Raw genomic sequence first — 18165 nt, 5'->3', positions numbered from 1 at the left:
GCCTAAAAAAAGCCAATTGGTCTGGCGTTGGCTGTCAGCCTCTTGCTTTTGCAAATGCTTTTTTTGTAATGTTTTTGTCAATCTTTATTACAGACAGACCGACAGACAGGCTTGCAAAGACAGACACATAGCGAGGCTTTTAAAGAAAGACAGAGGTTTGCAAAGATGGACAGAGATAGAAATATAGACATATTTGCAAAGACACATAGATTTGGAAGGAGACAGCTCTGGTTGAAAAGACAGATAGGGTTGCTAAGATAAATATAGATAGTTAGGGTTACTAAGATAGACATAAATAGTCAGATATACAGAGAGACAGAGAGGTAGATAGGGTTGCATCGACAGCGAGGCAGATTGCGTTGTATAGATAGATAGATAGATAGATAGATAGATAGATAGATAGATAGATAGATAGATAGATAGATAGATAGATTAGGAGGTAGACAGACATGTAGGGATACAGATTGTCTACCATCCTATTTATCTACCTGTCAGAGGGTGGATAGACAGTAATGTAGCTAAATAGCTTGCAGTAAATGCTTGACAGGTAGATAGCTAGATACAGGTAGGTAGAGAGGTAGATAGACCAACAGACAGATCAGGCTGGTCATTAGGTAGGCAGACAGACCCATATATCGGGTTGTAAATATAGACCGATATAGCTAGATAGGGTTGCTTAGAAAGACATAGATAGGATTGCTTAACTTGGTAGGCATATAGACAGACAGACCATTAGAGCTGTGAAGGTAGGCAGATAGATAGACAAACTGACAGATAAATAGATGCACAGGTAGATAGACAGATCAGCAGGTAGATGGACAGGTAGGTATACAGACTGACAGGTAGATAGACAGATAAATAGACAGGTATTGAGATAAAACAGACACTTAAGCCTGTAACTGGGAGACGCAGACAGATGTGGTTGCATAGATAGATAGATAGATAGATAAGCAGACAGACTGACAGGTAGATGGACAGGGAGATAGATAGACGTGGGTAGAAAGACAAGTAGACAGACAGAAAGACAAATTAGATAGATAGATAGATAGATAGATAGATAGATAGATAGATAGATAGATAGATAGACAGACAGACACAGATAGAGCGAACTTTAGAATAAACAACTTTAATCAGCAATCTAATAGTTAAATGTCATAGAAGCACAACATGAAAGAGCACTGGAAGCAAGCTAGAAAGCCATACACACAGGACAAACTGGCTAAATTAGTTTACAAGGATATCTGCAGTCTTAAACTAAAACACAAGTGTGCAGTTATAAATGAACTTCATTGCATGCATATTAAAAAGAGGATTATTTTATAAAACAACATTTTCAAATGAACACAATCTGGTATGCTGTTAAACAGCAGCAGTCAGATGAAGAAAGACCACTGAAAAGGAATTTCCGACAGCATTAGCAGGAGACAGGAACTAATAAAACTTGAATGTGCCCTGTGCACACATCTGGTAGCTATCACATAAGGCTGTAAACACAAAGGCAACACTAAACAATAAAGTGAAAACAAAAACACTGGCACTGAAGGGAACTATCTTGTGTGCGGATGTGCTCTCTGTGAAAGAGCAAAATGCATTCACTCGGAGTGGAGTTAGCCAGTGGCAGAGGTTGGCTCATTCGCTGCCCTATGCTGTATGCTGTAGTGGGAGGAAGCAAAATGTGAATAACACAACAACAGACCAATTGACGAAGAGAGCTGGCTGAAAGCCCTTTTATTTAAGTATATTAAATATAACTTTAGTAAAATCAAAAGGTCTTGGCTAACACTATACTGCAAAATGGATCACAAAACAACTTTACCATATGTCAGTTTGGTCCTATTTCATCCAATAGTTCTTAAAAACCTAAAACATGATTTTTCATATGGAAATGAACATGAGGAAAATCACTTTTGAACTTCGCCCATACTTTTTGCATTCATGGCAGATCTTCAAATAAGTATGTGTGTCTTAGTAGGTGTGAAATAGGACTTCTTCTGGTGCCTGCTCTTTCTTGGAGCAGGAAGCCAGCATGCTGCTCCCTAGTGATCCTCCAGGCAGCCATGTTTCCATACTCAAGTTTTCTGAAATTTACAGTGGGTGGGAGTAGAACCAAGGTGGCAGTTTTAGTTCCGCCAATTGATTAAATTGAGTGGTAATATTTTCAGGATTATAATTATCAGTCTGTGAGGTATTTTCTACGTGGCAGAAAATGAGAGCTTTTGTTTGCGTGAAATAGAAAATATAAAGTAAGAGATTATGAACACTGGTACAGTCTACCTTTAATATTTTGTAAACAAAACTAAAACCTTCACATATTTCCATATATTGCTTAAAGCATTTGTGTAATAATGTGCCTTGTGTATTTGCAGTTCAGGTCTTGGGTCCCCCGTACGGTGGGCTGCTGATGGAGGCTCGCAATCTTCCAGACACCACAGCAATTGGATCATGGATAAATCCTCCACCTAACACCAAGAATCTGATGGTAAGTTTAAAGATCCAGACTTGTGAACTAGATAATATGCCACGCATTCTGCATTTTAAAATAAGGCATCTTGCTTGGTCATATCATACCCTGACCAGTAGCATAACCAATGTTAAGATGCCTAGTCCTGTGAAGAGCTGAATGATCAATGCCACAACCACTTTGGTTAAAGTATTAACTGCCAATTAAATACTCTAATGTAGATATTGTTTCTTAATGTATCTGCTGGTTCTATTTATTGTTCATATACTACTGAGGACTGGATGAATGTTCCCTCAGTTCCCAAGTCACATTTGACTAACCTCAAACTATTCATTGAGGCACCTGACAAATACTAAAGGTTGGCTATAATTCGGCTTAAGCGCAGTCGAAACAGTAGTACCCCCTCAGACAAAGAGATTTGCATGTAAAGGCTTTGAACGTTGATCCAGACCCTAACCAACATACTGTGCAAATGCCTATGGTTTTGAGAACGTCAATGTATGAATTGATATGTCTTCTCCAATGTTGGCTATATAGATATATAGTCTAGGCTTTACTCAGGGGTCAATATTTGCTAAAGATTTATGTGAAAGCAGTGCACACATATAGGCATTTAGTGCATTGATAGATTCAGGCCAAATAGCAGATGAACTTCATTTTCTGGGACATGTCTTTGAAAGGCACATGTTGCACTACACAGTGCTATTTTACAATTATGAACATAGATCAGCCCATGTACCCAGGCACAGCTAAGCGATGGCTACGCAACACGAACTTTCAATATGTCATCAGGGACTTTGCAACCAACACTAGCATGGTGGATTGCTGTGGGTTGAGTGCAGAGCCGATGTGGCCACCGTACAACCATCTATCAATGGGGTTTAATAGGAAGAAGTGAAATAATGACATTGGAAGATCAACAAGGGCAGAAAGTAAGGTACGATACAGCACTCATTACCATGACTCATCATTAAGACCAATCAATACTCATGACCTTCTGCTACCAGCATAACTTTGGTTGCACCTGTGGGGCTGGGGGTGGGTTTAATGCACCTAGCACATGCTCACAATACACCTAGCTACAACAGAAGCACACACCCATTGTCTGACAAAACTGATGTGCCTAAAAGTGACCCCAAGGAACACCCTCCCGACCCCCCTGCGGCAGACCCAGGACCTTCTCACCTTCAGGATACTCCTCAAGACCTGGCTCTTCGACCAATAGCAGCACCCCCTCTTCCCCCCTCAGCGCCTTGAAACCCTAATGGGTACGTAGCACGCTTTATAAATATCGTGATTGATTGATTGATTGATTCATAGAACACACATTCTGGAAAATGTTGTAATAAATATGTATAAAGAATGGATATTACCACAAAAAAACTGACCTCACGTTCAAGATGTTAAAAAACAAATATATATCTAATAAAACAATAAACAGCAAAAAAAAATAAGAACGTGACATTATTAAAATAGCCGTACAACTTAGCAATAGAAGATCCTCAAAAGAAACTCACATGAACAGCTAGAGTAAGCACATATTAATATACAGTTTCCCAAATACAGATTACAAAATATGTTTAACTACTTCCAGAAAACCAATAGAGAGGTCACTGGGATGAATGTTTCCGGAACTCTGGACTTCCAGCAGAAAGTGCCTTTTTCATGGATGTAGCATACCATTCACAGTCTCGCAGTGGGTATTAGGCAGGACACAAGCTCCATTTTTAAGAAATGCAGAGGGTTCTTTAAGGATCGAATATTATGCAGCCTGATATGAATACATGCCTGTTTAGAATTGGGTGATAGAAAAAAATCCTTTGATTTCAGCAGGAAGAGGTAAATGCCCTTTATAAGATTTGTCACCGGTGAAGAATACTCAGGATTACGTCCACCTAAATGATAATTTGATTGAGATAATTCCATTGGAAAATTCTACATATGCAGAGAATTTTCGATTACTACACAGTTGTAAATCGAGCGTAGATGGTGCCTCCAAAGCAAACCAGCAAAGAGAGATAAATATGGGAGAAAGATATCCCATGCCACTAAACAGGCACCTGGGTCAAAAAGTGATTACAATGGAACAAGATAAAACTTTATTTATTGAGTAGGAAGAGAATTCTCCTCAACAATGTTAGAAAGTGCATTACCTCTTCAGTTAATAAGTGGAAAGGAAGGTTTACCCTTCACTCAAATTGAAATGCGAGTTTGAGTTGTTTGCCAATGTGATACAAACAGATGTGATTTTATATCTTTCTGTTACTTATTTCCACTGTGTTTTCAACTTGCTTCAGAGTTTTCATCAATTTTATTTTCAGCTTTTCTTCTTTTCCTTGTCCAATTTTAGTGGCTTTGTATTTGAATTTGGTTAATGAGGGGGCATCCCTCCTAAGCCCTGTATTTTACATAGCTCAAACTCTCCACCATGCACATGCAGAAGTGGATCATATGATGCCAGAGCGATCACATACATTTTGTTCCTCCATGCCCCAACTAGTGGCGCGCCTTCCTGTCCAGGCAGTTGGGGTTTCTAGGACATCAGGCTCCATCAGACTCTGCATGACTGTCCGCAGCTTGGAGCCCTTTGGTCTTCTCAAACTGCTTTGCTTGTCTGTCTAACACAATTTCTCCCCAATTATCGAAGATAACAAAAAGATGGTTACTTTTCTAATCAGTGAATTTACTTTGATGGTTCAATATATGGCAAGCTACTTTCAGTGGGTGTATGGCAAAAAAACCAGTCATTTAGCCATGGTTCTCAATGTTGGAGTGATGCTGGAGGCTTCCAAAGCAGCCAAATAGGTTTGCATTGGTAAAGAGAAGTTTTCAGAGATGAGAGGTAACAAGTACTTCAATACAGGATTACACTTTAGAACATCCTAGGTCAGTGGTTCCCAACCTGTGGTCCGGGGACCCCTGGGGGTCCGCGACTGCTTTGAAAATTAAATGATATTATCAAACTAGGTCCCCAACTTTCAGTAATTACTAAGTAGTGGGTCCCCACATTCCAATAATGATTCAGTGGGGGATCCCCAGGTTCCAGTAATCATAAAGTGGGGGTCCATAGATGTCAAAAGGTTGGGAACCACTGTCCTAGGTCATTTAATCTTCAATGACTGAAACACAGCTCTTCAGCTGACAACACTTGGAAATATAACGCCGTCTGTAAAGTGATGGACAGAGATGCCTTCTCAATTACTAAGTCACTGTGAGGTTCCACAGGAAAACTAAAGATCATCGAACCCAAGATCGTCCCCATACCACTTATTGTGGAAGTCGGGGATGGAGTCCCAATCCTAATACACTTGTTATGATAGAAAGCAAGTTTGAGAACCACTGCATGACTATACCATGCAAGGCCATCTGGGAATAAATGGTGACAAGAAAGACGATGAGGGCTGTGTCAAAAGCCTCAAAGGATCCAAAAACATGAGCAGTAAGGCTGAAAGTGATGCAATTCAACCACCTGGACAAATATCTTCTCTCCAGGCTTCAAAACAGTCATTACCTCCCCTCCCTCCCTCGCCTTCCTTTTAAACCAATGAGGCATCCCGCCTCCCCCCTAGACCCTCCCTTCCCCTTTTAAATCCCCCCCCCCACCCTTACCCCCTCCTGTTCTTTTGTCTAGCCCACGCTAGGCGTTTTTCTTTCTCCTAACCTGCACGGTGGGGCCTGGGGGTCATCGATGGAGGGACTCCTCGGGACGCGGAGCTCCGCGAGGAGTGCTACGGCCAGGACGCGGCTTTGCCGAGCAGCCGGGCTGCCCAGGAGGCGCGTACTGGGGGGCGGCTGACGGGGTCAGCCGGCCCTCTGTGGCTGGGGCGTCGGCTTCCGGTTTTCCTCGCCGCGGAGCCGCAGGGAGATGCTGCTTTTGGTTTTCTGGAAGGTAGGACGGGGGCGTTCTGCCCGCAGTTTTATGGACTTTACATTTCGTTTTGACCTTTTTAGGGATTGGTGGATACCTGTTGTGGGAGGTCCAGGTCGCTATATATTGGGAGTGCTTTTATGTGGAGGGCATGGTGTTTTGGATTATTATCATGCTTAAGGTTCCGGCTAAGAGACGTAGGATTGTCTCTTCTTCCTCCTCCTCCGAGGAGGGTGCTGCTGGCGTTTCCGCCCCTGGGGGCTCCCAGTTACAGGAGGGTAGGGGTACTCCCCTCATGTCAAGGGAGGAGGTGCAGGAGATGATCGAGGTGGCTGTTACCAGGGCTCTTCAAGCGGGGATGGCCAGGCCTGGTCAGTCTAAAATTACCCATACTTCGGCATCTGCAAGGAAGTCCTCCTCAGATAGTGAGGGTGGAAAGGCCCCATCTACGTCCTCTGGGGGTAAATATGTCTCCAGAGAAGAAATGTGGGAGGTGATGGCACATGTTCGGGACAATTTGGGTTTTCCAGTGTTTCAACCTTCAAACTCGGAATCTCACTTATTTCCACAATATCAGACGCCTTCTAAGTTTGCCATGCCTTTTTAGGGACCTGTGAAGGATATGGTGTTTCGCGAATGGAAGGATGTGGATAAGGCTCAAGTTCCACGATTCCTGCAGAAACTGTATTTACTTGAGGGTGAGGAGGTATTGCCTCCTTCGGTCCGCCTGGATTCAATTTTAGCTACCCTGATTGGCAAAACAGCAGTCAATCCTGAGGATTGTGTGCCCACGGATGCCACGGACCGTAAAGTGGATTCAGGTCTTAAAAGAGCTTTTGCAGCTGAGAATCTGGCGCTAAGGGCGGGTATATATTCTGCTTATGCGGCCCAGTAGTTGGTGCAGGACTTTGATAAGCTGGCGGTGGCTGTTCAGGAAGGGGCGGAATGTTCGGAGCTCCTGGCTGGTATGGAGCAGCAGGCCAGATTGTTGGCAGATGTGTCTTCTGATGTGGTCCGTACTTCGGCTGTGGCCTCTGGTGCTTTGATTGGGGCTCGTAGGTCCCTCTGGTTACGTTCCTGGAAAGCCGACCCGGGGGAAAAGGCGGCCTTGCTGAGACTGCCTTTTGAGGGTCGTAGCTTGTTTGGAGATCAATTGCCATCCATGCTTTCCAAAGCATTTAAGGAGCGGAAGCATGCCTTGCTTTATAAAGGGGGATCTACTTCGGGTAAAGGGTGGAAGAAACATTCCCGCTCTTCTCCTAAAATGGATGCCAAATCCTTTTTATTTAGGAAGCGGCGTTTTCAGCCGCGTTTTTCTCCTGAGAAGTCTGCTCCTGCGAACCGGGGTGGGTTCAAAAAGGGGTCCTGACAATCACTGTGGGCCTGGCATAGGGCCGGTTGGGGGAAGGCTGAGTCACTTTCTTTCAGCTTGGGAGGAGAGTGTCAACGATCGTTGGGTGCTAGACATTGTGGCCAATGGTTATGTCATCGATTTTGTGGTGGTGCCTCCAGATTCAGGGGTACGTCCCACCCCTCTGCCTTCAGGAGGGTCACGGAGAAGGGCATTATTGGACGGAGTCCGGGACTTGCTGGTCAAGGGGGCCATTTCCCGCGTTCCGCTGGACGAAAGGGGTCAGGGCACTTATTCAGTCTTGTTTCTTGTTCAGAAAGTTTCAGGGGGATTTCGACCGGTGCTCAATCTGAAGGAGGTGAATGCTTGGATCAGGACGGTGCATTTCTACATGCTGTCTATTCAGACTATCTTTCCATTGGTCAGGCAAGGGGACTTTCTGGTGTCGCTGGATCTGCAGGATGCTTACCTGCACGTGCCTGTGGCAAGGTCTTCACAGAGGTTCCTGAGGTTTGCTGTGGATCAGGAACACTATCAGTTTTGCGTTCTACCTTTCGGTCTCAAGTCTTCTCCTCGAATTTTTACGAAGGTGCTGGCCCCCCTGGTGGCTTTGCTACATTCAGAAGGGGTGTTTATTCATCCATATCTGGATGACATCTTGATTCATGCCCCCTCGCGGGTCCTGTTACAGAGGTAGGTGGCCCAAGTTCTGGTGGTCCTGCAAAACCATGGGTTTTTAATCAACTGGGACAAATCAGATTTAGTTCCGTTCCAGGATCTGGTTTTTCTAGGGGCTCGGTTTCGGACTCTTCTAGGCTTGGTGACAGTGTCAGAAAAGATGTTAGGTGTACTCCAGTCCTTGGTAAGGAAGGTAGTGTTACAGACTGCCCCCGAGCTCTTCTATGGTTACGTCTACAGGGTCATTTGGCGTCTGTGGTATTTCTGGTCCCTTGGGCACGTTTCCATCTCCTGTGCTTGATGACATGGTTCTTGAGAAGGTGGGCGCCAGGGTCCAGTTCTCTGAGGGCCAGGGTTCCGGGGTCCGGATTGATTTGCAGGGAGTTGAAATGGTGATTGGATGCAGATCATCTTCGGATAGGGGTTTCTTTGTCACCTCTGAGACCCGTGGTGGTGACTACGGGTGCCAGCCTCTCCGGTTGGGGTGCGTGGATGGGGTCGACTCAGATTCAGGGGTTCTGGTCTCCTCTGGAGGCGAGTCGGTCGTCGAATTGGCGCGAATTGAGAGCTGTCTTATTGGCTCTGGTCCATTTCCAGGTGTCCCTGAGGGGTGCAGCGGTTCTTGTTCGGACGGACAACTTAGTGGCCAAGGCTTATGTCAACCGGCAGGGGGGGGACCAGGTCAAGGGCTCTGTTCAGTCTAGCCAGGAAGATTTTTGTGTGGGCTCAGGAGTGGGTTCCTTCTCTCAGAGCTACGTACATTCGGAGGGAGGTCAATGTTCGGGCGGATCTGCTGAGCAGGGTGATTCCTTCCTCTCAACTTTTCTCCCTCCGGAAGTCGCTGTTTCTGCATCTGGTTCGGCTTTGGGGGCTTCCAGTGCTGGATGTGTTTGCGTCCACAGAAAACGCGAATTTGGATCGCTTCTGCTCCCGGTTTCGGTGTCCCCAAGCCTGGGAGGTGGACTGGATGTCATGTCCTTGGCCGAGGGGCCTTTTGTATGCGTTCCCACCGTTTCAGCTACTCAGGTCTTTTCTGTTGCGGGTGAGGGATCTGGGGTCCAGGGTTATCCTGATTGCGCCACTTTGGCCGCGGGCGAATTGGTTCCCGTTGTTGCGGCTGATGGCAGCCGGGAGGATGTGGCTTCTGCCTCTTTGTCCGTCTCCCCTGGAGTTTCCCTGCCTCCCGTTGGGGTCGTTGAGAAGGTTACACTTGACGGTCTGGAAGTTGAACGACGGGGCTTGACGGGTCTGGGGGTACCTGTGGCTTTGAGTTCTACCTTACTGGCTTCCAGGCGGCGTTCCACTTTACTTTCCTATGGTAGACAGTGGAAGGTTTTTTCTTCTTGGTGCTTGAGTCATGAATTGGATCCTACCTGCGCATCTATCTTTGAGGTGCTGCAGTTCCTGCAGGACGGTGCGCAGTTGGGGTTGTCGGTGGCATCTCTGCAGGTACAGTGGGCGGCTATTCAGGCATTTAGAGGTCTGTGGCGTAATCTTCCGGATGAAGGGCGCTTGATGCCTAGATTTTTTCAAGGGCTTATTGATTTGTTTCCTCGCCCTGTATGTTCTTTTCCTTCATGGGATCTTTCTTTGGTTTTGGATGTTTTGCCGGATGCCCCTTTTGAACCATTGGGGGACTGTGATTTGCGCCATATGTCCTTGAAGACGTTCTTTTTGGTAGCCATTACTTCGGCGCGTCGTTTAGGGGAATTGGGGGCCTTGGCCTGTTCTTTTCCTTTTTGTAAGTTTTTTCAAGATCGGGTGGTTCTGGTTCCTGTCCCTTCTTTTATTCCGAAAGTCAATTCTTCGTTCCATGCTCGCCAGGAGGTCATCCTTCCTTCATTTTGTCCGAATCCCTCCTCAGGGGAGGAGGTCCGTTTGCATTCGTTGGCTGTACACAGGGCTTTGTTGGAGTACCTGCGGGTGGTGGCTCCTTTTCGTAAGGGTGATTCGCATTTTGTTAATTTCGGTCCGGCACGTAAAGGTGAGAAGTCTTCCACGGCTTCCTTGAGTCGGTGGGTGAGATCATTGATTCTATTGGCCTATTCCTTGAAAGAGGTGGTTCCTCCTCAAGGGATTCAGGGTCGATCTACCAGGGGTATGGCGGCTACGGTGGCGGAGCTTCAGTGGACTTCCGTGGTGGACATTTGCAGGGCCGGCACTTGGGCTTCTCCTTCGACGTTTGTGAGACATTATAGGCTGTCGGACTTGGGTAGTTTGGAGTCGTATTAGGTCACCGAGTCTTATCCTCTATGAGGTAATAGGGGTAGGGTTTTTGGTGGCCTTGGTGCAGGATATTAATAAAGTTCTTGCAACTCAGTGTCCGTCTCCTGTGTTTTTCTTGCTATGTCTCATTGGTTTAAAAGGAAGGCGAGGGAGGGACGGGAGGTAATGCTTCCATTTTCTTACGATAATGGCATTACTCCTAGTCCTACTCCCTCGCCTTCCTTTCCGTTCCCTCCCGCCCTCCCGGTACGGACTGTCCGAGTTGCGGCTTGAGCTTGGTTTTTGTACAGGAGGGGGTAAAGGTGGGGGGGGAGTTTAAAAGGGGAAGGGAGGGTCTAGGGGGGAGGCGGGAGGCCTCATTGGTTTAAAAGGAAGGCGAGGGAGTAGGACTAGGAGTAATGCCATTATCGCAAGAAAATGGAAGCATTAGAACAGAAGGGTGGTAGAACATATTGCAGTGACCATGTTGGCTTCCCAGAGCTTAATTGCCGGCGACTGTGAAAACTACTGGGAGCGCAAGTTGCTGTTGCCAGTCTGAAAGACAAGTAGCTGAGCATCGAAAATCCCCACCATCTCGCCAGTGTGTTCTGTTATCATTCTCTATGAAATGCTAATGATAATTGAGGGCAAAATCAAGTTTGTCTATAAGGGTTTCAGAGATCATAGATCCCAGTGCCCTCTGAATTTGTCTACCTTCGGCTATTATCTCAGCCTTGCTAGAGGCTGCATCTTCCTCTAACTCCGCCCAGCCTACATCTACAAAACATGAAACTGAATGACTTCGTCTAGAGTCGATCTCCCAAATCCACCGACTGCGTCAAGCCAGCATCATGAAAGGTTATTAAATAGTGAAGGCCCGCACAGTAGGTTTATTGCAAAAAGTAATTCTAAGTTACAGATTTAACTCTACTACGATGTGTTCTGCTCGGATCTATGTTTTCTTTTTTTTAAACACATTTTTATTGTTTTCACCAGAGTTTATACAATAAATCGCATGTTGTGCATTACATTATAACTTGTCCACTGTCCATGATCCTTGTCAGGGCATGTTACATCTGTTTGACATAGCTGCACGATCTAACCAGTAGGTATGTATCTATAGGATCCGTTCCGACCTGGCATGCAGGCGAATCACATTTTTGTAGCATACACAACTTCAATAATTACCTATATTTCCTTTACTAGCCAATTACATTCCCCTCCCTGCTCGGATCTATGTTGACACTAGATCATCCTATCCTTCATAGGTGCAAGCAAAATGCATATGGTGGAACTCTTATCATACCACATACCTTCTGCTCACCATAAGATGGCTGTAGGTTGGAATATTGAGGACAGAAATATTGTCATAAAAATACACTGTGGCCATATCGACAGCCAACATTTACTGAATAGGGAGTGCATATGCGTAAGTATAGATTTATTGTTGTTAACTTGACATCCACATACCTTGACCATATATATGCCGTCGAGGGGTTAATTATAGTAAATCTATATTTACCAATATATACTTACAGTTACAATATTTTTAGTATGTTGCTTCGCCCACAACATGTTGGTACTGTACTAAATAAGGCAATGAGATCACCAGTTATGGTCCCAACAAAGCAGCAAGTGAGACAGGACAGAGCATCCCTTCCGTTTCACAAAGAAAACAAAACACAAGCTTCATCGGCAGGCAGCCGCAAGATTCATATTCAACAACAATGAATCACCCGACAAAGTAGGCTACCTGCATTCTCACAACAACAGCAATACTACATAGCACTCATGACACTCAAGACAGCAAAATGCGCCCCACCGCCTATGAATGAATCTGAATGTACGCAGAAGTACAGCAGGATCAGGCACACTCAAGACATAAAACCAAGGACGAAAAAGAGAAAAAGAACCACCTGTATTAAAAGGACACAATGACACATGACTCAAAGCAATAGCACAGCAACATCTAGTTTATCCCAACATGAAAACCTCATTAAGCATAAATGCCACCACACACCCTAAGTGTGGTGAAACACAGTGCATGACACCAACTCCATCAGTGGATCAGGCATGCGGCCGTTGTAAGTGGGACACAAATTAACACGTTAGACTGCACTGATGTTGCAATGTCATTAATCATTCCAGTGCCTTTACATCCTGTTTACGAGGTGGTGGTTAAATTATAGTTTGTACAGGGACTGAAATGCCAATTAAAGCTGTAATTACAGTCCTCATCAATATTCTCCTGGAACATTTCCGCAGGTCAAACCTGCCAAAATTTACCAGGGGAAAATGGGTGGTACATTCCAACGCATGCGTAATGCGGTGCAGCAAACACCTGTTCCCCAAGTAATTCTTCATTTTCCACAAGAACCACAGCCTGCACCCCGGGTACCAGTATTTACTGGCTGCAGTAAATACCTCACCCTTTACCACACACTTTGTATTTATGGCCATAGTTTGACTGAAACCCACAACGCACAGAATTAGCACTTTGTCCCTGATTTATACTTTTTGGTGCAAAACTGCACTAACGCAGTTTTGCACCAAAAAGTTTAGCACCGGCTTGCACCATTTCTGTGCACCAGCTGGGCACCATATTTATGGAATGGTGCAAGCCGGTGCAAAGGGTAGGCTAGCGTAAAAAAGAATTACGTTAGTCGGTGGAGCTGGCGGTATAGAAGAAGGGGGTTTTGCACCAAAAAATAACGTTAGGCAGGTTAGAGTAAAAAAAATGACTCTAACCTGCCTAGAGTAATTTTCTGACACAAAACCATCCATACCACATGACTCCTGTCTCACAAAAGACAGGAGTCATGCTCACCACCCCAATGGCCAGTACAGGGGACCAGGGTCCCGTGGGCATGGCCACTGCACCCAGTACCATGTAGGGGAGGGGCATTTCAGGGGCCCCAAAGGCACTTAAAACAAAAAAAAAATACTTACCTTTACTTATCTATACTTACCTGGGATGGGGTCCCCCATCCTCCTCTGTCCCTCTGGTATGGGTGGGGTGTCCCAGGGGCCTGGGGAGGGCACCTGTGGGTTTATTCCATGGTGTTCCACCATGGAAATAGGCCCACAGGTTCCCTGACGCCTGCCCCAACCCAGGCATTAAAAAATGGTGCAAAGCAAGCTTTGCACCATTTTTTGACTCCTCCTCCCCCTGTGCGTGATATGTGCACGGGAGGATAAATAAGGTGCTAGGGCTTTAGAGTCATTTTTTGCCAGGGAACACCTACCTTGCATCTCATTGACGCAAAGGTAGTTTTCCGCAGGCAAAAAATGACTTTAACTCCAATATTTTGGCGCTAGATATGTCTAGCGGCAAAATATAAATATGGAGTTAAGGTTGAGCTGAATTTGCATTTAAAAAAATGATGCAAATCTGGCGCAAACAGAGTATAAATATGCCCCTTTGTTCTACCATTGTGTAACCATGTGCCATGCAGCCATCCAAAGTAGTGCATGACTAAGGGATAAATAGCGACCTCAAGGCTCCCTACTTAAAAAACTGATTGCAATTCTGAGCAAGCAGATTGGCCTTATCAGTAACCCTTGTCCTTCCTCTTATCACAACCCATCATAATGAGGTTTTTGTCCTCTATGCATGGATCACATTTTAAGAAGCAGATAGCAAACCATTCAAATAAACCCCACCCTACTTGGAGATTCCCCTCAAAATACAGCTTTATTCATAGCACTCTCTGAAAAATAGCAAGTCGTAGTAAACACCAGACCACTGGGCACCCACTGCTTGGGAAGCAATGTAGGACTGCGAAAAAGGAATGGTAGGGCTCAGAGTAATGAATACTAACCATAAGTAATCTGGGCATTACCGTCTCATCTACTCTATGTTATCCCAGTTCGTATGATGATATAGCAAGCAGGAAGCGGGTATTTAAAACATACACACAAGAGTCAACCACTGGCAGTGCATGTCACACAACATTTAATACAGTGCAGAGAACAAATTGGAATCCAAATACTAAAAAGGCAGAAAATTCAGGAGAGGTGGAAACAACACTAAAAACTGCAGGACCAAAGGAAGCTGCAGACATATCCAGTTCATAGTGCGAAACAATCTTATGATGATAGGGGGCAGTTTCAACTTAACAGATATCAGTCATTGGCACTGCCTTGCACTGAATCAAACAAGCCCTTGTAGAGCCTCCATTAACAGAAAATAACTCCCAAATTAGCATAGAGGTAATTGCAGAACGGATGCAACCACTTATGCCTGGCACAATAAGCTTATCTTCTGCATGTACCAGACTAAATAAAACAAACAGGCCATCCAGCAACCAACCTTGGCTACCAGACCTCTGTTCAACAAATTAAAAGACTGATCAATCTGACCTTCACACCTAGGAGCCAAATGTACGCAAAACAATGACTAGAAAGAGGTAAAATGGGACAACATTTTAGGCCATTAAGGAGAAGGCCTCAACACAGTCTCATCTGTGAGGAATCTCAAATAAGCTTCCTGTTGAAAAAAAAAGCCCCAATCTTTCCCAACTTTCTCACAAAAGTAATAGCTACCAAAAATGCTTATTGTGAAGAACATTAAGACCAAGAAGGAACCACAGGCCATATCCTATGATGATAAACACAATAAAACAATGGGACTAAGAAGGAAGCACAGACCTAAACCACAGGCCTAATCCTTGGATTTGCCTGCTCAAACTCTTAAAAGCTGAGATGGAAACCCCTCAATAGATGACAAAGCCTCCCTAGTGGTTTTCTAACATATGGATTGCTGCCAGCTGGTCACAGAGAGATGGGGGAGTCAACTTCAACTTAAAACTATCTGGCAAAAAGTCCAACATTTTAAAAGGTTTACAACCAAGAATTGATATATTGCAAACCTCACATTAGGAGCAGAAGGGCCTCCAATCATTTGCCTCTGAGAATGGCTTAATGTGGCAGGTGTCTCTTTGAAGGTGGACACTGCCAATCCAGTGATTGCAGAGTAGAAAAACACTTATAGAGCTGCAGAGCACCTGACTCTTTTTTAGACATACCCAACCTTAAGAGACAGTTGCACTTCGAAGATGTCAAAGGCCTGCAGGCCTGATTGACATCAGTTAAACAAGAGGCATCCAAGGCCAGGGAGCACTGTCTCCTGATCTTGTCTAGAAACCTGAACAAAAGATGGAACAAGGAAAAGCAAACAACATCCCCTGAGGCTATTGAAAGCAGGCCACATACAATCTCCAAGCTGCTGTCACTTTCCCCCTTTTGCAAAAAGTAGGAAGCAGCGTGTTCTGTTTGGAGGCAAACAAGATTCGATTGATCTCCGGAAAGACGTCCAAACGAAGAGAGAAGTCTATTGAGGATGGAAATATCAGACTCAGAGTGTTGGGCCTGCGCATTCTCTAGTCTTGGAAGGATAGAAGTCTTTATTGAATAAAAGCTTGAATATTCCTATGCCAATAGGGAGTGTGCCAGAAGTCCCAAGAAGGAAAATGGTGCCCCCCTTTCCAATGACCATCAGAACTGAAAGTGCCTTGTATGTGGTCCGCATATGACTGCATCCCCACCAAGACTTCAATCAGCTTTCTCCAGTTGGAAGGCATCTTGAACGTTTGGGCTGACCAAAAGCCTTGAACCGAGGCTAAATCCAGAGAGGCACGCCACATTTCAGACTAGCATACATTTCCATGATTAGAGGTTATGGAGGCTGAAGCTCGAGTACCACCAAAAGATGAGTTTTCAGTATCTTCCACTGGAATTGCAGTTTCCAGGAAGAAGTTGCAGAAATATGGAGATTGTAATTCTGAGAAGCTTGATTCTAATGCCCCAAACTATAGTAGGCTAGACTCTTGAGGTGAACCTTGGCCCAAGAGACCACAAACATGCAACTTGCTATGTCCTCTGGCAAATGCAGAAAAACTCAGTACATCTCATCCTCAGGAGGCTCTGATCCTAGCACAGAGTTTGACATCTCTGGCAGGTGAAAGAAATGTACGCCCTAAAGAGGTATCAAAGAGGCCACCTCCCTGACAAAAAGTTTGACTTTTTTTATTCAAGATCCAATCGAAGGATTGCAACACTCTCCACAATATAACAGTGTATGCAGGAGACAAGGAAAACAGGTTGCATTAACCAACCAAATTTCTAAATATGGATGCAACAGAACCTCTCTCAGGTGTGCATGACCCACTGTCAGTGGCCACCTTTCTAGCCAAGACCTTTGTGAAGACTCTTGGACTTCCTTCATTCTAGAGCCAGGAACTGGAAGAGGTCTGAGGGAATGGAACTTCAAGTATTTCTGATGCCTCGGATGTTTCAGGACTTGAAGACAGCAAGATAGCAAGAAAATCAAATGGGGCAGTAATAATTATGATTGCCTCCATAGAGACCATGCAAAATGCATGTTCCCTCCTGTTAGATTATTTATCTGCCAAAACACTCCTCCAGGTTGGATGACTAGAAAGAGAAGGAAGTACATTTCCAAACCCAATTCCCATTCTTCCATGCTGTCCATAGATCATCACGCTGTAGGGGGTCTGAAGGTTGTGTAGAAAAGTACACTCTTTCTGGCATGGTCACCCCACTTTTTGCCTACTGTCAGTATGTTTTGACTGTGTTCACTGGGATCCTGCTAACCAGGACCCCAGTGACTATGCTCTCTCCCTTTACATTTGGTTGCTTGGACCACACACACCACACATTTGACATACTGGTGCCCCCTTAGAAGGTGGTATATGTACCCAGGGCATTGGGGCAACAGGGATTAGCCATGGGCTGCAGCATGTATTATGCCACCCATGGGGAGCCCATGCAAAGTGTATCTGCAGGCCTACCATTGCAGCCTGCGTGAAAGGGTGCATGCCCCCCTTTCACTGCAGATCACTGCACTAGGTGACTGTAAGTCACCCCTACGGTAGGCCCTCCTAGTCCAGAGGGCACGGTGCAGGTACCTGTGTGGAAGTGCACCCCTGCATGGGCAGAGGTGCCCCCACGAACTCCAGCTCCATTTTCATGGTCTTCATGAGTGCGGGGATGCCATTTTACATGTGTACTGGACATAGGTCGCTACCTATGTCCAGCTACATAATGGCAACTCCGAACCTAGGCATGTTTGGTATCAAACTGGTGCCAGTATTGAAAGTTTGATTCCATGGACTGTAGGGGCTCCTTCGAGGACTGCTCCTCAGAGGACCCCCCAGCATTGCTCCTACTAGGTTTCTGGGGTTTTCCGGACAGGCCAACCTGCTGCCACCCCTCAGATGGGTTTCTGCCCTCCTGCTGCTTGATCAGCTCAAGCCCAGGAAGGCTGAACGAAGGATTTTCTCTAGGGGGGTGGGGTAACAACTGCTCCCTTTGGAAATAGGTGTTACGTGGCTTGGGAGGAGTAGCGTCCCCAAGCCACTGGTATGCTTTGAAGGGCACATTTGGTGCCCTTCTTGCAAAAACAAGTCTGCACCATTTCAGGGACCCTGAGTCCCTGATCTGGCGCGAAACTGGACAATGGAAATGGGAGTGACCACTCCCCTGTACATCACCACCCTAGAAGTGGTACCCCGAGCTCCTCCTGAATGTCCCTTGATTCTGCCATCTTCAATCCAAGGGGGTAGAGGCCTCTCGGAGCAT

General features: G+C 45.4%; 1 protein-coding gene across 1 annotated transcript in view; it reads left to right on the top strand.

Annotated features, from left to right (window-relative positions):
• Positions 1-18165, top strand: part of LOC138262289 (putative defense protein 3) — an 84953-nt gene that overhangs the window by 25503 nt on the left and 41285 nt on the right. The window contains exon 2 of the mRNA XM_069212192.1: positions 2367-2479. Coding sequence (XP_069068293.1) covers positions 2367-2479 — 113 coding nt within the window. The remainder of the gene's footprint in view (positions 1-2366; positions 2480-18165) is intronic.

This window comes from Pleurodeles waltl, chromosome 2_1, assembly GCF_031143425.1.
Source record: "Pleurodeles waltl isolate 20211129_DDA chromosome 2_1, aPleWal1.hap1.20221129, whole genome shotgun sequence".
NCBI lineage: Eukaryota > Metazoa > Chordata > Amphibia > Caudata > Salamandridae > Pleurodeles > Pleurodeles waltl.
The sequence above is the reverse complement of the archived record's forward strand: the minus strand, read 5'-3'. Positions and strand labels throughout refer to the sequence as shown.